Raw genomic sequence first — 21,100 nt, 5'->3', positions numbered from 1 at the left:
CACAGACTGGCTGAACAGATACAAAAACAAGACCCATATAATATATGCTGTCTACAAGAGACCTGCTTCAGACCTAGGGACACATACAGACTGAAAGTGAGGGGATGGAAAAAGATATTCCATGCAAATGGAAATCAAAAGAAAGCTGGAGTAGCAACACTCATATCAGATAAAACAGACTTTAAATAAAGAATGTTACAAGAGACAAGGAAGGACACTATGTAATGATCAAGGGAGCAATCAAAGACAAAGATATAATGATTATAAATATATATGCACCCAACAGAGGAGCACCTCAATACATAAGGCAAATGCTAACAGCTATAAAAGAGGAAATCAACAGTAAATAATGGTCGGGGACGTTAACACCTTAATTGTACCAATGGACAGATCATCCAGACAGAAAATTAATAAGGAAACACAAGCTTTAAATGACACAATAGACCAGACAGATTTAATTGATATTTATAGGACATTCTATCCGAAAACAGCAGATTACACTTTCTTCTCAAATGCACACGGAACATTCTCCAGGACAGATCACATCTTGGGTCACAAATCAAGCCTCGGTAAATTTAAAAAAATTGAAATCATATCAAGCATTTTTTCTGACCACAATTCTATGAGATTAGATATAAATTACAGGGAAAAAAACGTAAAAAACACAAACACATGGAGGCTAAACAATACGTTACCAAATAACCAAGAGATCACTGAAGAAATCAAAGAGGAAATCAAAAAAATACCTAGAGACAAATGACAAGGAAAACACAACAATCCACAACGTATGGGATGCAGCAAAATCAGTTGTAAGAGGGAAATTTATAGCAATACAATCCTACCTGAAGAAACAAGAAAAATCTCAAATAAACAAACTAACCTTACACCTAAAGGAACTAGAGAAAGAAAAACAAAACCTAAAGTTAGTAGAAGGAAAGAAATCATAAAGATCAGAGCAGAAATAAATGAAATAGAAACAAAACAATGGCAAAGATCAATAAAACTAAAAGCTGGTTCTTTGAGAAGATAAACAAAAGTGATAAACCTTTAGCCAGACTCATCAAGAAAAAGAGGGAGAGGACTCAAATCAATAAAATTAGAAATGAAAAAGCAGAAGTTACAATGGACACCGGAGAAATACACAGCATCACAAGAGACTACTACAAGCAACTCTATGCCAATAAAATGCACAACCTGGAAGAAATGGACAAATTCTTAGAAAGGTATAACCTTCCAAGACTGAACCAGGAAGAAACAGAAAATATGAACAGACCAATCACAAGTAATGAAATTGAAACTGTGGTTAAAAATCTTCCAACAAACAAAAGTCCAGGACCAGATGGCTTCACAGGTGAATTCGATCAAACATTTAGAGAAGAGCTAACACCCATCCTTCTCAAACTCTTTCAAAAAATTGCAGAGGAAGGAACACTCCCAAACTCACTCTATGAGGCCACCGTCACCCTGATATCAAAACCAGACAGAGATACTACAAAAAAAGAAAATTACAGACCAATATCACTGATGAATATAGATGCAAAAATCCTCAACAAAATACTAGCAAACAGAATCCAACAACACATTAAAAGGATCACACACCACGATCAAGTGGGATTTATCCCAGGGATGCAAGGATTCTTCAATATATGCAAATCAATCAATGTGATACACCATATTAACAAATTGAAGAATAAAAACCATATGATCATCTCAATAGATGCAGAAAAAGCTTTTGACAAAATTCAACACCCATTTATGATAAAAACTCTCCAGAAAGTGGACATAGAGGGAACCTACCTCAACATAATAAAGGCCATATATGACAAACCCACAGCAAACATCATTCTCAATGGTGAAAAACTGAAAGCAATTCCTCTAAGATGCGGAACAAGACAGGGATGTCCACTCTTGCCACTATTGTTCAACACAGTTTTGGAATCCTAGCCATGGTAATCAGAGAAGAAAAATAAAAGGAATACAACTTGGAAAAGAAGAAGTAAAACTGTCACTGTTTGCAGATGACATGATACTATACATAGAAAACCCTAAAGATACCACCAGAAAACTACTAGAACTAATTAATGAATATGGTAAGGTTGCAGGATACAAAATTAATGCACAGAAATCTCTTGCATTCCTATACACTAACAATGAAAGATCAGGAAGAGAAATTAAGGAGACAATCCCATTAACCATTGCAACAAGAAGAATAAAATACCTAGGAGTAAACCTACCTAAGGAGGTAAAAGACTTGTACTCAGGAAATTATAAGACCCTGATGAAAGAAATCAAAGATGACACAAACAGACGGAGAGATATACCATGTTCTTGGATTGGAAGAATCAACATTGTGAAAATAACTGTACTACTCAAAGCAATCTACAGATTCAATGTAATCCCTATCAAATTACCAATGGCAATTTTTACAGAACTAGAACAAAAACTCTTAAAATTTGTAGGGAGGCACAAAATACCGCACAGAGCCAAAGCAATCTTGAGAAAAAAAACAGAGCTGGAGGAATCAGGCTCTCTGACTTCAGACTATACTACAAAGCTACAGTAATCAAGACAATATGGTACTGGCACAAAAACAGAAATATAGATCAATGGAACAGGATAGAAAGCCCAGAGATAAACCTACGCACCTATGGTCAACTAATCTATGACAAAGGAGGCAAGGATATACAATGGAGAAAAGGCAGTCTTGGTGCTGGGAAAACTGGACAGCTACATGGAAAAGAATGAAATTAGAACACTCCCTAACACCATACATAAAAATAAACTCAAAATGGATTAAAGACCTAAATTTAAGACCGGATACTAATACTATAAAACTCTTAGAGGAAAAGAGAGGAAGAACACTCTTTGACGTAAATCACAGCAAGATCTTTTTTTGACCCACCTCCTAGAGTAACGGAAATAAAAACAAAAATAAACACATGGGACCTAATGAAACTTAAAAGCTTTTGTACAGCAAAGGAAACTATAAACAAGACGAAATGACAACCCTCAGAATGGGAGAAAATATTTGCAAACGAATCAATGGACAAAGGATTAATCTCCAAAATATAGAAACAGCACATGCAGCTCAATATCAAAAAAACAAATAACCCAATCAAAAAATGGGCGGAAGACCTAAACAGAAATTTCTCCAAAGAAGACATGCAGATGTCCAAGAGGCACATGAAAAGCTGCTCAACATCACTAATTATTAGAGAAATGCAAATCAAAACTACTGTGAGGTATCACCTCACACTGGTTAGAATGGGCATCATCAGAAAATCTAGAAACAACAAATGCTGGAGAGGGTGTGGAGAAAAGGGAACCATCCTGCACTGTTGGTGGGAATGTTAACTGATACAGCCACTATGGAGAACAGTATGGAGATTCCTTAAAAAACTAAAAACAGAACTACCATACGACCCAGCAATTCCACTACTGGGCATATACCCAGAGAAAACCGTAATTCAAAAAGACACATGCACCCCAATATTCATTGCAGCACTATTTAGAATAGCCAGGTCACGGAAGCAACCTAAATGCCCATCGACAGATGAATGGATAAAGAAGATGTGGTACATATATACAATGGAATATTACTCAGCCATAAAAAGGAGCGAAATTGGGTCATTTGCAGAGAGATGGATGGACCTAGAGACTGTCATAGAGAGTGAAGTAAGTCAGAAAGAGTAAAACAAATATCGTATATTAACGCATATATGTGGAATCTAGAAAAATGGTACAGATGAACCAGTTTGCAAGGCAGAAATAGAGACACAGATGTAGAGAACAAACGTGGACACCAAGGGGGTAAGCGGGGTGGGGGGGGGTGCGATGAATTGGGAGATTGGGATTGACATATATACAGTAATATGTATAAAATAGGTAACTAATAAGAACCTGCTGTATAGCACAGGGAACTGTACTTCCCTTTGCTGTATAGTAGAAACTTACACAAGATTGTGAAACAACTATACAACAATTAAAAAAAAAGTCTACTCTCATTCTAATCTTAATTTCCTTTGTCAGTCATCTGTCTTTTTTCTCAGGTTACTTTTAAGATCTTACATTCAGTGTGCTGCACTTTCCTTACAGTGCATGTAAATATTGACTTCTTTGTTATCTATTCTGCTTGATATTTGTTTTGCTTTCTTCTTTGTGAACAGATGTCTGTCACTTATGCTGCAAAAGTTTTATCCACTGACTCTTCCGATTTGCATCTCCTCAGTTATCCATTTTTTTCTTCTATGATTCTTTGGGAAAGTTAGTCCTTCTCATTCTGTCTTCCATATCTAACCTCTTTTTAAAAAAATTTTTCCATTTTCTTCTCTTTGTGATGTGCTAGTGGTAATTTTTTCAGATCTGTCTCCCAGTTCACTAATTCTCTCTTCAGATTTGCCTAAACTTCTGTTTTATCCATATGTTAATGTCTTCATTTCAACAACTATTTTTATTTCTAAAAGTTCTTTTTAATTATCTTTCAAAATTGCCTTATAATTTTTTTTTACAGTTTCTTATTGTTTGTTCATTTTTGGCTCTGTCATTTATTTGTTTAAATATTTTCATATATGGTTAATTTATATTCCTTATCTGATAATTCAAACACTTAAAGTTATTGATGGTCCAAATCAGGTTTTTATTTTTTAATTTTTTTGGCTAAATCTCATTCTTGGTTTTTTGTTCTTTTTTTTTTTTTTTTTTAAATTTCCCCTTTGTCATTGTTGATCTTTGATAGTTAGCTCATATTTGCTTATCTCAATCTGGGAAAAAACTGGGGTCTAAATTAAGGATACTTTTATTCAGAGAAGATATGCATTTCCCTCTGCTCTGAGACATATTTAGCCTTTTGTGGGGTCCCTGGCTGAATCCAAGCATCTCAACTTCAGCTCTTCTACCACACTTCTGACCCAAGGCTTGGTCTCCTTGAGCTTTTAGGTGGAGACACTAATAACAGCACTTGTTCTCAGAGCACTCCTTAACTTCAGAGGTGCTCACTACTCTATTTCAGGCAATCATGGTTTTTTTTCCTCTTTGTATATTCTCTTTCCTTCTAGTAAGCTCAAAACTGCAAAGGAAATTATGTTTTTAACTGGTTCTAAATGTTTTGTAGTGAGATGGCCCCTCACAGCATCTAGGTCCACCACGATATCAAAAGTAGACGTCAAAACACTTTGGCAACTACATATTTGAATATAAACTAGTGATTCTTGCCGATACATCAGATACTGTACTTCAGGAATCCACTTACGATGGTGAACTAATGATGAACTATTTTCTTCTGTTAATTTTTGGTAACTACTTAAAAAAATACTAGAAAAATTATCAAAGCCAGGTAGCCTGTCCCACTTTTCTCTTGCTAACAGATTTTGATTTTACTCAGAGCAAACCAAACACTTCCTGTCTCAGCCTACTTAGCTGCTATGAGGAACCATGTGCTGTAGTTCTAGCCAATGAGATGTAGGTGACAGTCTGCTCTGGGGGCTTCTGGCAAAGCATTTTCTTTCCTAACAAATAGGAAAAGATTTGGCTAGCATCACCCTTCTCCTTCCTCCTGCCTAGAACATAAATGTGTTATCTGGAGTTGCAGTAGTCATATTACAACCACAGAGTGACATGCAATGAGAGAAAACCTAGAGAATCAGATACAGTCCTTACATCAGTGAGCTGGTGTTGATTCAGGAGCACCCACCTACTCCTAGTGAAATTTGTTATGTAAGAAAAATCAACTCCTATTTGTTTAAGCCACTATTGATGGGTTTTCTGTTTCTTGCAGCTCAATATAATCCTAACTGACCACACCAATGAAGTAACTTTCAAATCTTTGGAATTAAGTAGTAGTTATTCACTTGGTGTAAGAAGTAAAGTTGGCTAGATCAATTTCAAATTTATAGCTGCCTTAGTCATTTTTCAGAGCTGGTAAATTTCAGGGATGTAAAAAGCTATTGTAAGAAGGTATACTGTGAAAATGCAATAAAAATAATACAAATAAAAATATTATAGCAATAAAAGTTTCTCCAGGGAAAATATGATATCTTATTTGTCTTGAATAAGACCCTTCATAGCCTAATATGGAGCCCAGTGCCCCAAATAAAAAGGCCTTTAATTAATACTGAACTGAAAGGAATTGAATTCCCCTAGCACACAACATGCTTTTAACTTTTAAAGGAGTTAACCAACTTTATTTATTTAAAAAAATTAATTTACTTATTTTTATTTATTTATTTTTGGCTGTGTTGGGCTTTCGTTGCTGTGCGCAAGCTTTCTCTAGTTGTGGCGAGTGGGGGACACTCTTCACTACGGTGCGTGGGCTTCTCATTGCGGTGGCTTCTCCCATTGCAGAGCATGGGCTCTAGACACACGGGCTTCAGTATTTGTGGCTCGCAGGCTCCAGAGCACAGGCTCAGTAGTTGTGGCGCACGGGCTTAGTTGCTCCGCGGCATGTGGGATCTTCCCAGACCAGGGATCAAACCCGTGTCCTCTGCATTGGCAGGTGGATTCTTAACCACTGCACCACCAGGGAAGCCCAACCAACTTCATTTAATTACTGTTCTCAGGTCAAATTTTATTAATAAATGTTATAAAATAATTATTAGCTAGAGATAACATATTGTACATTTTAAGTCAGAAGAGGCAACACAAAGCCTGCAAATACACTGCTTCATAAACTATTTCAGAGTATACTTTTCCTACCTCCATGACAATGATAAAAGCCAGCTTGGCTGCGATCACATGCCAATAATAGATGTTGTGTTTATACTCTTGTGGGTGTCCAGGAGGGTACCGGAAATCACGATACCTGGAAATGAGATGGAGACATTTCAGGAGATAATTCTTTTTGATCAAATGCTGTAAACAAGGGCCCATTGAAAAAGGTCATACTTCATGCAACACTCTTTTAAATTGGACATCATATAAATTTTCTCTAAGAGTGTTTGTTTGTTTGTTTGTTTTTTGGCCACGCCACATGGCATGGCTTGCGGGATCTCAGTTCCCTGACCAGGGACTGAACCCGGGACCACGGAAGTGAAAGCCTGGAATCCTGACTACTAGGCCAGCAGGGAACTCCCAAATTTTCTCCAAGAGTTTAATTTGATGTCAAAACCCTGAAATAACTATTCCAGTAATACTTCATTTAACTTACAAGAGGAAGATGATGGTAATGATGGATTCCATCTTTGTAAAAAAGAAAAATATCTTAAATTTTATCCCTGCTTCCTCAAAAGAGTATAACTAAAACAAGTTAGCATATTTTCAGAAACATGCTTATAAATTTATTTATATAATGGTGTCATCAGGGTTCACTCAGCTATGGGGCTATCTCTTTCTACAGAGAATACTAACCTACTTTTTATAATTTTCTTACTTAATTTCCTTGTTGTCAGACATCATATGCTACTGCTGTTAGTGTATTTCCCTCAGGTAGCACATCTCTCATTTTCTGCCTGTAACCTATTAGACCTAGTTTAATTCCTCTTTAGAACTATGTAAAGTAAGAGTAACCAGATCCAATGAGGATTCTGAAGAGGTTTTACTATGTGTAACTTGGAAACATTTATCTGGGGCTTATCTCTGGTTTCTTGGTTGTGTTGTGGAGAATGTGAATCAGAGAAGGCTTTGAGGAGTTGAACTAAATGAATTTTAAAGCCTCCTTTAAGACTTTGATTGAAAAACACACACACACACACACACACACACACACAACTCTACGACACGCAGTCAACAAACTTTTCAGTTAGTAGCTTAGTTGACAAAACTAAGTGTACACTGTCCACAGTTGATCTTACCAGCCATTAATATTAGTGCAGAGAGCTTTGGAACACTTTTAGAGAACACTGCTAGGCCAGGCTGAGGTATTTACATTTTTGTCTTTGTGTTGCTTTGTTAAGTGATGGTGCATACTAGTTTGTCATCATTCAGTACCCGTCAGGTTGTGCTTGAATAACACATTAGTCATAACAACTGAATTATCTTGCTTTTTGGAACTCTTAGAGTTTCTTCAGTTCTAAGATATAGGACTTTCACCCTGGATCAGTCTTCCTGTAATCATTTGAAACTCTCATTTAAAAATCTTGCCTTATGGTTTGGCTTGAAAGTTCTAACCCTAGTCTGTATTAACTTTTATATCCCATCCTTTTTAAAGTCTGACTGAAAAGAAAGCTAGGAAGAAAACATCTTTAGCAATTTTATTTAAATGATACCAAATAGAATTTTATTACAATAAAATTCCTTTAAAAGATGAAGTACATTTTTAAACACTTATAAGCAGAACTTGCCTGCATGTGGTATAGTCACCAAGCTCAGTGTACGGATTTTCCTTGCTTTTGCTTTTAAAATCGGCAACGTTGAAGTAGGAGAGAGTGTTGTTGATGTATCCCTCCATGGTGTAGTGTGGGTGGTCCCCATAGGGTGGGACGGAGAAGGACCAGTAATACACCAGGCGGGGGATCATGTCTGATGTGAAAGCAATGATCATGGCCTATGTTGGGAAGAAAACAGTAAAGGGGGTATTAATTGAGAGCCTTTATAGCTAAGGTTAACCAACATGACAGAATTACATTTTCATCAGTTGATTTTTTTTTAAATTAAAGACTCAGAAACCTTAATTCTTTCCTGTCAAATGGATATAGGTAGTGAGTATCCTAAAGTCTTTGAGCAGCTGCTTTAAAGTAAAATAGTTCTTTTGCTTTTGATCTTTAAGGGAATGTCCAGAAGTCCACCTGCAGTTCAAAAGCAAAGGCCTGATAGTTGCCTATTATGTGTCTTAAGTACAGTAAGAATAATTGTAGACTAGGGTATTGTGGACAACTCAAGAGCTGCTTGCATATGTTATTTGTAAATTATATTTTAAAAAATTAGAATATAATGAAATTCAATCAACCTTGGAGCACTATTTGATATAATTTAGTCTTTTATGATTTAGAATGCCCTTTTGTATGCGTCATACTAAGGTCAATATTATGAAAATAGGTTGGCTTTATATGATTCCTTTGTAGATAAATAATTGAGAAAAAGCTACCTTTTTATCACTTACCTCTTAAAAATAGAATACTAACTGCATAATATCTATTTTCCTTCAAATTCATACTTTTTCCCTATAGTATCTTGACTTGTTTAGACAAGTCAACCCATAGTCTGATTTAAACTCTCAGTATATACTTACGTCTGTTGCTTTATTAGACAGCAAGAACTCTGTTACTTTAATAAAATGTAGTAACAAGAAATTGTATTGGGATCGTTCTATTCATACAGTCAAGCAATGATATCTATTTTGTTAGACCTAGTGTCTAAGCCTCTAAACTTCCAAAAGGTTAAAAAGATAGAGTTAAAAACACTGTAAGTTATCAAATAACATAAAGAGAGTTTAGTGTGTTCCCAGATTAAAGAAATAAATATGGGTCAGTCTTAAACCAGAGTCTACACCAGGCAGACATTTATTAGGATCTAAAGTTATTATGAATTACATGAATTTTCTCCAAAATTCTTTAATTTGGGCTTTAATCTCTCAATGTGTAAAACCGGTTTGAAGGAAGGAGAAAGTAAAGAATATTCTTCAATCCAAATTCTATGTGAATAAACAAAGCTAAATGTTTTGGTCATTTACTGAAGCAGAAGAAAAGACATGTTTTTTGCACAACACGATTTTAATAGTATTCATCTGAACATATGGTTTAGGCACAGTGAGACCACAGGCCAATAAACAAGGTCTCAGGTAAAGCAAGAAAAACAACTGAGGGGCTTTTCTACTGAAAAATTCCCCCCCCCCCAATAGAACCAGCTTTGTCATTTCCTCTGACATGGAGTCTCTTTGGGTGCGTGTAGGCTTCCCTGTCGGTGGTGAAGGACAAGAATACTTTACTTTTCCTAGATTTCAATAGATTAAAATTTCCTGTTATCATTTAACTCAACTTTAGCTTTTTATAGAATCACCTGCAGATGTGCTTCAAAAAGCTACGAAAGTTCCAACAAGGAAGATAATTCTATTGCCTTCTGACAAGATACTTTTTCCTCCTGAATTGAGCTGCTTTGAGACACACTGCAAGACTACAAATAAATGCAGTGTGCTTCATTTCCCATGCTGTCCCAAACACAATTTTCCATTTATATCAAAATAAATTAAAATAGGTCTTCAATAGCAGATGCTCTGGCATGATGCAACAATGTCAATTCAGCTTATTTATTGAACCAGCAGCTTTAGAATGAATGATTTTATACCAGACTCCTGCCTGATGCCCTTTCATATCCCTGGTGCCTGTTCTCTTCTTCCTGCTTCCTAAAAGTTCTCCTATTATGGGAAGCTAGCTATTGTTGTGCACATGAGATTGGGAAGGCACAAATTAGGTATGTGAGGGGATAATATACATGTTTAACTCTTACAGAATAATACGCAAACATAAAGAGGAGCTGCATCTTGGAAGCTGTCACAAATTTTAATATGGAAAAAAGGATTGTCCGTAGTTCAATAGATGATCGAATAAGCAATTTTTCTAGGGCATAATAAAACAATGCCCGAGTTATAAGAAAAAACATCTACTAGATGAGAACCAGTAGCACCAATTAGTGGGCGTGTGTGTGCCTGTGTGTGCACACACACATGCGCGTAGAGCCGTCTTAGAGACGCAGCCAATACTCCATCTGCGCTAATGGTGTGGAGCCATGCTGGGGGGACGAGGAAAAGGTGCCTCATACAATCAGACCAGGACGCTTGAGTAATGGGGAGTAGGAGTCAATTGAATTTTCTGGTTTGCTGAAGGTCAAACAAAAATGCTTTTAGTTTCAAACCTTGTTGCTAAAAATTGCAAGCACACAAGTCCGCGTTCCTGCCTGGCTTCGTGTCGTATAGCATATTGAACATGACAGATTCATACTTTTATGACTGTGGAGCTTGAAAGGCCTCGCTGTCATATTTCTGAACGTCAGCCTACGTTTCTCAGTGCAGTGGACGCTGAAGGTGGGGGCTATCTGGGTGTGTGGAAACCGACAAAATCTAGCGGTTGTTTTGTGTGTGATTTGCCAACTTTCTCCAAAAAGGAGGGACAGCATGCAATCCAGATAAATTGAGGGTTCTTGGGGGGTGACAGCTGGGTTCCAGATAACTTGTCTTATTACGTAAAACTGTGACCATGGTCCAGACAGTGACGCACTGTAAAATTCTCGTGCCTCTAGTTTTGACACCTGGCAAGGTCTACATTGTCACTGTAAATGATGATGTGTAATCAAGATGATAACAAAGCAGCTGCTAACATTCCGTGAGGACCAGGCTCTGTGCATTCCATGCATTAACTCACTGAACTCCCTAAGCCCCCTTTGTGGTATATAATAGTCTGAAAATACGTGATAGGGAATTACTCGATTTACAAACGATAAAATGAAGCTCTGAAGGGTTAAGGCTTGGCCCAAGATCGTGCAGTTGGGAAGCTGCAGTGCTGGGAGCCGCGGCTCAGGCACTGCCCCACTCTGTTCTGTTTCTACAAGTGCTCGTGGGAAAAGGTGGCGGATGCAGGGTAAGTGTGACTTGATTAAGAAGTTGTTAAAACTGGGATATCACTTTGTTGGGGACTGTAATCTGGGAGTGAAATTGGCAGTGAAATAAGGGAGGAAATAGCCCTGGTTGTACGGGCATTTCTAGGGAAGGCGGTTCCCTGATGGGCTGGCATGGGAATTGCTCTGCTTGCCCGCTCCCTGTTGGCCGGTGAGGGCAGGGGTGGGGAAGGAGAGAGACTGTTCAGACTGGTCCATAATCGGTACAGGGTGTAAACAACTGCATTCTATTCCCTCATCACTCAGACACATGCAGGGCGTGAGGATGCTTAGCTAATGACCAACAGTGGGTAGGAAAAGACCACGGGTGGTGTGAGGAGAGATGAGACGTGCCCTAAATCTGCCTCCTCAAGGAACCTCTGCCCCTGGGCACGAGGAAGGCAAGGAATGGCTGGGAATGCACAAAGCGTTTATACTTCATCATCAAATAGTTCCTATTTTAAATTCGTCGTCTGGAATATACAGTAAAATGTGGTGGCATGATTGTTCTTATTTTAGGGTCTTCAAACTCTAAATGGACAGATTTCTATCTCCATTATAAAAGCACTGTTGGGTAACTCCTTTTATAGTCATGTGAGGATTAAAAGAGTTAGTACTTACCGTTAATACTACTACCATGTTTCTATTGAATAAACACTAGCAAATGAGTGACAGTAGCTTAATGGTCACTATTCTTAGCAACTGCCTCTGTAAGAGGTCTTGTAATTCACCAGTAATAATACGTAATGTACAACAGACAAAATACATTAAAAAATAACAATTACAGTTATAGCAACTATGTTGTTTATATGAATGACAGTATTAGCATCTTCCTCCCACATTATGAAATACCCAACACTGGATTCCTTAGGAAGCAACCCTAATGCATTTTTGGACTTTGCAAGGTCTTTACCCTGTGAAGCCTATTTACTCACATTGGTCACCACAGCCATAATTGCTATTCCTTGCATGATGGGCTGCCATGCTCCGATGTCCTGGGCTTTTTCTGGCACCATGCGTCTATACTGGGTAGTCAGTTTCCACGCGTCCACTCTTATTTCCAATATATTGTTCACCAGAGCCAACAGAGGGGCCAGTGGAAAAGAGGCCACAAATAAGGTGACGAACCCAAACTGAATAACTGTCAATGGAATGGACACACATCATGGAGTGGTGGATGGATGCAAGGACAACACACATTCCTTTACTCTCGTTAAGAAAGAGAAAGGCAAACAGTGAACTAAATCCCAAAGAGAAAAGACATTCGTGGTAATAATAATGTTCAACAGTGAAAGAATCCAAACAAAAGACAAATATAAAACCTCTGGAAAGAAGACTAATTATAGCCTGTTTCTTTCACATATATACACTTAATAGGAATAACATATTTAAAAATCTTTAGTCAACCATAGTTATTTGCTAGTAATACACTTGGGACACTCTAAACATATTATTCATTCTCAGTGTAGAAATAATAAAATGTTGGAAGAGGATCTGTGATTTAGGGTTAAAAAAAAAGAACAGGAATATTGTGGAAATACCTAACAAGCTAAAAAGAAATAAGAAATGTACCAAATGTAAATTTGGGAAGCCTGTGTTTGGAGAATGCTGGAGGAAATACGCTGAAAATAAGCAAATGAACAAGCTCCCCTGAGTCTGTGAATGCAAGTGCAGCACATTCAGAGAATTTGGGATATTATTACAAATCATGGAAATGTATGCAGTAAGTGTCTTAATAAGTCAAAATATAATCCTTTTTCAGGAACTTTTGTTTCGATATTGTTGCAGTCTATATAGTCACACTAAATCAAAATTGGGGTGGTGGCTTAGAAGTTCTTTCCCTTTGTCTGTAATTTATGTGGCTTCGCTATAGATGGGGCAGCAGAGATCTGGGGGAAGCTGTACCACGGGAAGGTAGGGTTAGCTATGATAAGGCCAGAGATCTAAAAGTTTCACACCCTTCTCTCCTAGCTGGCAGACCTTTCAAGTGAACTAGCATAGGGATATAACTAAGACAGTGGATCAGAGGAAAATTTACAGGCCCTTTAGGGCTATTGCTCAGCCAAGGGGCAGGGATCACTCTGGCCAGGAAGGGCAAGACTCTGGAGGCGGTGGCTGGGTAGGAGGAGCTGGCAATTGCTTCTGATATGAGAGGCCAGAAAGTGTTGCAGAAAAGCAGTCAGGGTTGGAAAGATCTGGCCAGTCTACAGGCCAGGCAGGAGCCGCTGTGTTCAGGGAAATCACACAGGCAAGGACCAGAGTTCGTGACGTTATAGAGTCAGCAGCATGTCACCGAGCAGTGATGTCAACATCTGTGTCCATGAGTCACCCAACCCTAAATGAACTCATCCGCCTCCAGGGGCCAGGCAAGCAAGAGGAATGTGTGGAATGGGTACAGTAACTGGCGAACTGGCAAGCGGACGTCCTAATGGAAGGGACTGCTCAGAGGCACCGTATTGGAACGAGGGCCCAATGCTGCCAGATCTCCTTACTATTCAAGAGAAGCCAGAAATTAGGACTTTATTAGCAGTAAAGCCAGTTAAAAATCCAGAGGAGAAAAGATACCATTCATAATGACAACAAAGGCACAGACTATTTAGAAATAAATTAGTGAAAAATGTTAAGATGGTTATGATAACTGACTTAAAAAAATAAAGAAAAACAAATAATGATGAATGAATGGATGCACCATACTGTTAATTGGGGGAAGACTCAAGTTTGGGGACATGTCAGATTTTTTTCTCCAAAATAAAGTTTAGAATTTGAATGCAAATTTAGTTAATAATCCCAAATGGATTTAAGAAAAAAAGCTGAAAGGTGATGCTAAAGTTCTTCAAGAAATATAGGGCTTCCCTGGTGGCGCAGTGGCTGAGAATCTGCCTGCCAATGCAGGGGACACGGGTTCGAGCCCTGGTCTGGGAAGATCCCACATGCCGCGGGGCAACTAGGCCCGTGAGCCACAATTACTGAGCCTGCGTGTCTGGAGCCTGTGCTCCGCAACAAGAGAGGCCCGCGCACCGCGATGAAGAGTGGCCCCCGCTCGCCGCAACTAGAGAAAGCCCTCCCACAGAAACGAAGACCCAACACAGCCATAAATAAATAAATAAATAAATAAATAAATTAAAAAAAAAAAAAAAGAAATATATACAAGTACACAAGTGAAATAATGAGGAGGGATGTTTAAAGTGACAGTGTTAGGGATATTTCTGAAAAAGGATAAAATGGGACCAGCTCTAAGAGATATTAATGTGTATTATATTGCTATGGTAACAGTTCAGAACTAGTGCATTAATAGAGAGTATGAATTAAATAGATTTCAAGAACAGATGCAGATATTCATGGGATTTTAGTATATTATAACAATGATATTTCAAATCAGTGGATTCAAGTATTGGAGTAATTAGCTAAATCATTAGAAGAACTGGTATGGAGTCCTCACTTTTGATATCAAAATAAATTCGATGGATTAAACATTTTTAATTAAAAAATAAAGTACCAGAAAAAAACCAGCATGGCATAATCTGCTCTGATATTCAAGTGAGAAGAACTTTCTAAACAACTTTTGAAACCAAGAACAACAACAAAGGCCTATCAACTCAGCAAGGCAAAAAACATCCATTGTAAAAACAAAAACAACCCTTGCCTGAAACTTTCTCATGACCCTGAATTGCTCTCTGATACTTTCTATGCTTTCTTCTTTAAAGTCAAGTTTCTTGAAGAAGTACCTGCGCTGATTATTTCTCCATCACTCAAAGCTCTGCATCCTCTGTGGCCCTCACCACTGCACTGAAACTCGTCTTGCTAACTCTGTTGGTGGCTGCGCATGCCAAAGCCAGTGTACGTTTTCAGTCCTTGTTTATTTGATTACTGGGCAGCTTTTTCCGCAGTGCCCTCCCCGCCCCCGCCCCGCCCCCTGCCGGCAGCTTTTGATATGGCCAAATATTTTCCTCTCTGTGGAATGTTTTTCCCCCTTGATTTTTGTTTACTTAAATAGTTTTAAAAAGCCAAGGTAGAAGTGTGTGTGTACACACATACACACACACACACACACAGAGATATAAATTTTTAAAGATATCTAACTATAGTGCTTCTTGTATTTTTTCCCACAGTCCCGGCAATTACGGGGACTTTATTTATTCGCTCTTGCTTTTTTGCCTCCCCCTCCCCCTTTTCATTATGCTCCTTTCAGTCAATATTCAAATCCCTTTCAAGCAAGGTGATAGTCTTCTCTGCTAGTTTTCTCCCAACTGTTCTGCTATTCTTCTTGCTCTTTGCGTATTTTTCTTCTCCCATTTACCCTTTAAACGCCCCTTTTCCCCAGGGCCTCATCATCAATTCTCTGCCTGGCAATGCCCGAATCACCCCCATGGTCTCACCCGCAGCTCCTCTGAGTTCCCGACTGGCAAATCCAATTTAATAACAGACCTCGCCTCTCAGATGTCTCATAGACACCTCACACTCAAAATATCCAACACAGAACCATGTTTTCAAAACCAACCCCTCTCCTTATATTCCACCCTGCATATCCACTCTCCTAGAAGTTATCTTAACAGTTCTATTCCTCACCTGCCATTCTAGCCATCTCTTTAACACCTATCAAATCTGTCTCCTTTCCCTCAGCCCACAGCCTCCATGTAGGTGCTTATCCCTTGTTGTGTGGGTTAGCCGGTATAGCCCCCTGAAACCCTCTCCCCACCAAATGCAGGCCCCACCCAAAATATTATCTTCATTCTGCTGCCAGAATAATCTGATCTTCTTTGACATAAACACTATGGAATTCTCTTGCTTACAAATATTCCAAGGTATCCCTATTTCTTTAAGGATAAGTTCAAGTCTCCTGGCTAAGCACACAAGACCCATCATGATATAGCCCTTGCTTACCTGATATTCCCACCTACGGATCCTTTGTTCTAGCCATACTCTGTTTACTTGCCGTTCTCTGAACTGGCCAAGCTGTTTCATGCCCTTGTAACTTGAAACTGCACCCATCTCTCTGCGTGAAATGTCCATTACCTCTATCACACTTTAGATAGCTACCTTCCATTCGCCCTTCAACATCCAGTTTAAATATCACCTGCTCTAGGAAGTCTGATTTGTGTTCACCTGCTTAGCAATCCACCAAGTACTCACCATCCATTGCTTGGCCCTGGGAGGCCAGATACCAAGTCTTACTTTTCTTGGTATCCCCAGCAATTGATACAGTGTTTGGCAAAGCAGTTGCTCAATCGTCGTTAGATGGATGGATGAATGAATGAGTAAAGAGATGAGAGGCCTACAAATCCTCCCCAGTCACCTAGTTGCCATTTTGGAAAGTTCATCCTGCAAAGATGAGGATATGTCAATGCAGGTGGTGGGAAGAAACAGAGCAGAGATGGGGGAGTGGGGGAAGACAGGCCTGGTCCTGGAGAGTGCAGAGGAGGCCTGGACGGGTGTAGCACTGGAGAGAGAGGGAAAGAGAGGGGCAGGTGCAAGGAGATGTTGAAGAACAAGTGGTATTAATTACAGTAAATTAAATGGAGAAAATAATATATGAAGGTAAGATCAAGTGAACATGCAAGGGTGAAAGAGGCAGTACCAGAGAGAAGCAGGGCCCACTTCATCACTTTACTGCATTTCATCTGTAGCACCCGCCCACTGGGAAGGCATCATCAAGTTCTCGAGAGACAGGTGTTTGTGCTGTACGGTGCTCTAAGTACAAAACGTTATCCTATGGCTTTTCAGATTTTAAGACTGACAGACTATTTCTCTTAGGTCCCAAGTCTGAGTTCTCAGAAGTCAGGACCATTCACCTGGGGAGGCAATTTTGGTTAACAACCCAGGCTCACTCTAATAATCTCAAAGGATGGTGGGGAATTCACTAAACAAAATAAAGAAATTTCACTCAAAACACATATGCCTCTACAGAACCTGGCGGGGGCCGCTGGGGCAATGCCACTGTAAACTCAACTAACAGTTGTATTTGGGTGTGTTGGGACTCCAAGCTCAAGTCACTTGAATATTTCTGAGGGTCCAGGCAGTGGTGTCCCAGCTGAGGACTGAAAGATGCAAAGGCCTGAGTGCTAACCTCCAACAGGACCAGTCTAGCCAGGGAGAGAGGCATGCACACAATCACATACTATCAAGACAAGAGTCAAGTGCTATTGATACCTAGAGAAGAGAGCAGAAACTCTGTGTGAAAAGTTGAGGGTTCCTGCTGAGGCTGGGTAGGAACTCTTGCAGGTAGAAAAGGAGGGGAAGGGTTTTCAGGCAGAGGGGAGTTGGAGTTCCCTCCATGGGGCAGAGGGGCCCAGTGCTGGTGGTTGGGCTCAAGGCCTAACTAAGCAAGGGTGGGGGGCTCCAGTGCTGTCTGTCAGAAGATGTTTCCCTTCAGTAGCCAAGATGCATAATTAAAAAGGTAGATGGTGCTGTCATTAATGAATACAGGGAAAACTGGAAGGAGGAAACTGTGGGGATGAGCTCACCCCCAAAGGCACTCTATGTTTACTTTAGAGGAACAAAAATAATTCAAAAGGCATTTGGAAATTCTATCTCCCACAAACCAAAAGAACAAAACATACATTTCACTCTGGTGTTGAATACAGAATAACAGACTGCCTACTCTCAGAAACTGATTAATTTTTCTAATTCATTAAGGATTATTTGGATAATAGGAAAACAATTTAATAAATCTAAAAAACTGGGGGAGGGATAAATTAGGAGTTTGGGATTAGCAGATAAAAACTATTATATATAAAATAGATAAACAACAAGGTCCTACTGTATAGCACAAGAACTATATTCAATATCCTGTAATAAACCATAATGGAAAAGAAAAAAAAAATTTTTAATTTCTCTATAACCACTGTTATTCCATCCTTTCTTATAGGGTAGGGTGAGGCTTAATTATTATTTTATTATTATTATTTTGAAATATAGTTCCCTGTGCTAAAGAGTAGGACCTTGTTGTTTATTTTATATAAAGTATCAATAGCATGGATCTGTTAATCCCAAACTCCTAATTTATCCTTCCCCCACTTTCCTCTTTGGTAACCATAATTTTGTTTTCTATGTCTGTGAGTCTGTTTCTGTATTGTAAGTAAGTTCATTTGTATCATCTTTCTAGATTCTACATATAAGTGATATCACATGATATTTGTCTTTCTCCGTCTGACTTATTTCACTTAGTCTGATAATCTCTAGGTCCATCCGTGTGAGGCCAAATTATTTAGCTGGTAATTATTTTAATGAGACTATGAAATTCTACAAGTCCTATCAATTTCTCCCCAAAGCATGACCATATAACTTTTCCTTTCAATACCATTTATTTGTCTAACTACAGAAAAAATAACTTTTCCAAGTTTTTTTTTGTGTGTTAAAATAACAAATGATATTCTGTCCCAGAATGCTGTTATTATTAATGCTGATAATAGCTCCAATAAGAAATATTTACAATTATGACTCATTTTGGAATAACAGGTAATTGTCTTGTAGTTCTTTTGAAAATAAACAGAATAAATAAATAAACATAGCTTCTACATTATTTACCACAGCTACACCCTTAATGGAACCTGGTCACGAAACATAACAAAAGCAAAAATGAAATTCAAATCAGACTCCTGGCTGCAAAGCATTGTTGACTGAAGAAGCTACAAGATGAACCTTTCACTCACTGAAGGAAGCAGGTGCGTTTCCATGTATAATGTATATTTTTAAAAGCAATTATTTTATATATAGAATGTGATTTAATAAAAACCTCCCTCTATCTGCAGACTGACAAACAGGAACCACAAAGGGGTGTCTCTACAAATACACAAACCCCCATGCGTAAATGCAAAGCCTGTCAAAACCCTTTCCTGTTCTCCTAAGCTTAAAAAACTGTAATTCAATGCAGTGGTGAGCTGAAAGGGCACAGATACAAAACATGTCTATTGTTAGCCTTCTATTAGATAAAAGTGTGTCATGCATAATAGAAAAGATGGTGTTTCCTATGGAAATCTATTTTGAGATGCATCCATTTAAAGGCAACTGAGAGCTCAAGATCAAGTTCAACTGAAGAGAAACAGAGCCCAAGCAAATACTACAGAAATGGACAAAGACATTCGAGAAGGAGGGGACCTGTGCTAAATCTTAATTCCAGACCAGCAAAATAGTTCCGAATTCAAGCCAGTGATTTGCCCTGAGGTCACTCAAGGAACCAGGCAGAAACCACTGGCCAGAAGACATAGATATAATGTCAAAGGCAAGTGTGAGATGTGGAGGGTGGGGGGGACCCTGTGACTCTTGCTCCCACGGGCTTTCTGCACAGGCTTGCTTATACAACTCTGTTCAGAAGGGTATTGGCCAGCAGCTGTGCTGCATGGACTCCAGCCCAGGCTGAGTCACATCTAATAACAGCTCTGAGTTCATTCTTAGACAACATGGTTAGAATCCTCCAACAATCAATGGTGAAGACATACCTCGATGAATATTCCATTTCATTGCTGGGTAATAAATCTTCAGCTCTGTACAACATCAATGTTGACAAAGATACACACAGTCACCTTATTTGAAAGCCTGATTGTATAATTTTATCGAGTGGAGAAAAACGGACTCCATTTCAATAGGCTAGATAATTATCTGGCTCTAGAATCGATACTTTGGGGATCCAAAACATGTTCCAATATAATTCATATCACCCAAAATCTCACTAGTAACTTACTCATTTCAAGGTATTCATAAAATAATCCCAGTTTGCCCATGGGCTGCAGATGGTAGTCCTGTTCCCATCGTGGGGTTTTCTTTTCTGCTCCCGAAACTGTGCGACACCGTCCAATTAGATTCATGACCCAGCTGCCAAAAAGATCAAATTATCAATCAGCATATTGTCAGACCAAGGCCATAAAAGTATTACTGATATTTTGAGCTGAACACATCATCTTCCCAAGAATTTAATTTCTTGTTTTCATGCTCAATTTCTTTTTATTTCTGCCTCCCTTCCCCAAAATATTTTGAAAAATAGTATTGACTACATACCTGGGTTTATCCAAATTGTAACTACTATGATTTTTCCTCCTACCTCCTTTTCATGTGGGCATTTTAATTTTTAAAAGATACTTTCCCCATTTGATTAACTTTAGTTTTGGGTTTTTTTTTCCATTTCCCTGCTATTATCGAAGATGGTCTTTCCAGACTGAAAATCACCAGAGAAAATAAACAAAGCATGGAGGCCAGTGTGGTCCAGGGCTAAGAGGAAAATAAGTCTGTTGGTTGCCGCGGGGGGGAAGCCTAAGAGACCACGGTGAGGATTTGGGCCGTTTTTCACTCTGAAGGAAGTGGGGAGCCACTGAGGGGCACAGAGCAGAAAAGGGACATACTTTGACACCGGATAAAACAGCTCCAAGACCCTATTTTCGGCTGAACAAATTAAAGACCAAAGAAGTGACAGGCTTCCTCAAAGTCAGTGCAGAGCTTGCAGGAAACACAGCCCCAACTGGCGGCCCAGTGCTCTGCCCCCTACTGGATGCTGCCACGCAGAGCAGCCTGGTGTCTCCTCCTGGGTTATGCGGTTTTCTTTCTCAGAAGCTTGTGAGCCAAATGAACGCGTCCCCACTTTTTTTTTTTTTTT

The 21,100-nt window shown here is 38.9% G+C and overlaps 1 protein-coding gene across 2 annotated transcripts in view; it reads right to left on the bottom strand.

Annotated features, from left to right (window-relative positions):
* Positions 1-21,100, bottom strand: part of ANO6 (anoctamin 6) — a 214,471-nt gene that overhangs the window by 5,881 nt on the left and 187,490 nt on the right. For both annotated transcript variants that reach the window (XM_068560153.1, XM_068560154.1), the window contains 4 exons: positions 20,195-20,325; positions 12,453-12,658; positions 8,274-8,476; positions 6,691-6,796 (listed from right to left, as the gene is read on the bottom strand). In XM_068560153.1, coding sequence (XP_068416254.1) covers positions 6,691-6,796; positions 8,274-8,476; positions 12,453-12,658; positions 20,195-20,325 — 646 coding nt within the window. The remainder of the gene's footprint in view (positions 1-6,690; positions 6,797-8,273; positions 8,477-12,452; positions 12,659-20,194; positions 20,326-21,100) is intronic.

This window comes from Eschrichtius robustus, chromosome 13, assembly GCF_028021215.1.
Source record: "Eschrichtius robustus isolate mEscRob2 chromosome 13, mEscRob2.pri, whole genome shotgun sequence".
Classification (NCBI taxonomy): domain Eukaryota; kingdom Metazoa; phylum Chordata; class Mammalia; order Artiodactyla; family Eschrichtiidae; genus Eschrichtius; species Eschrichtius robustus.
Note: the sequence above shows the minus strand (reverse complement) of the source record. Positions and strands in the feature narration are given on the sequence as shown.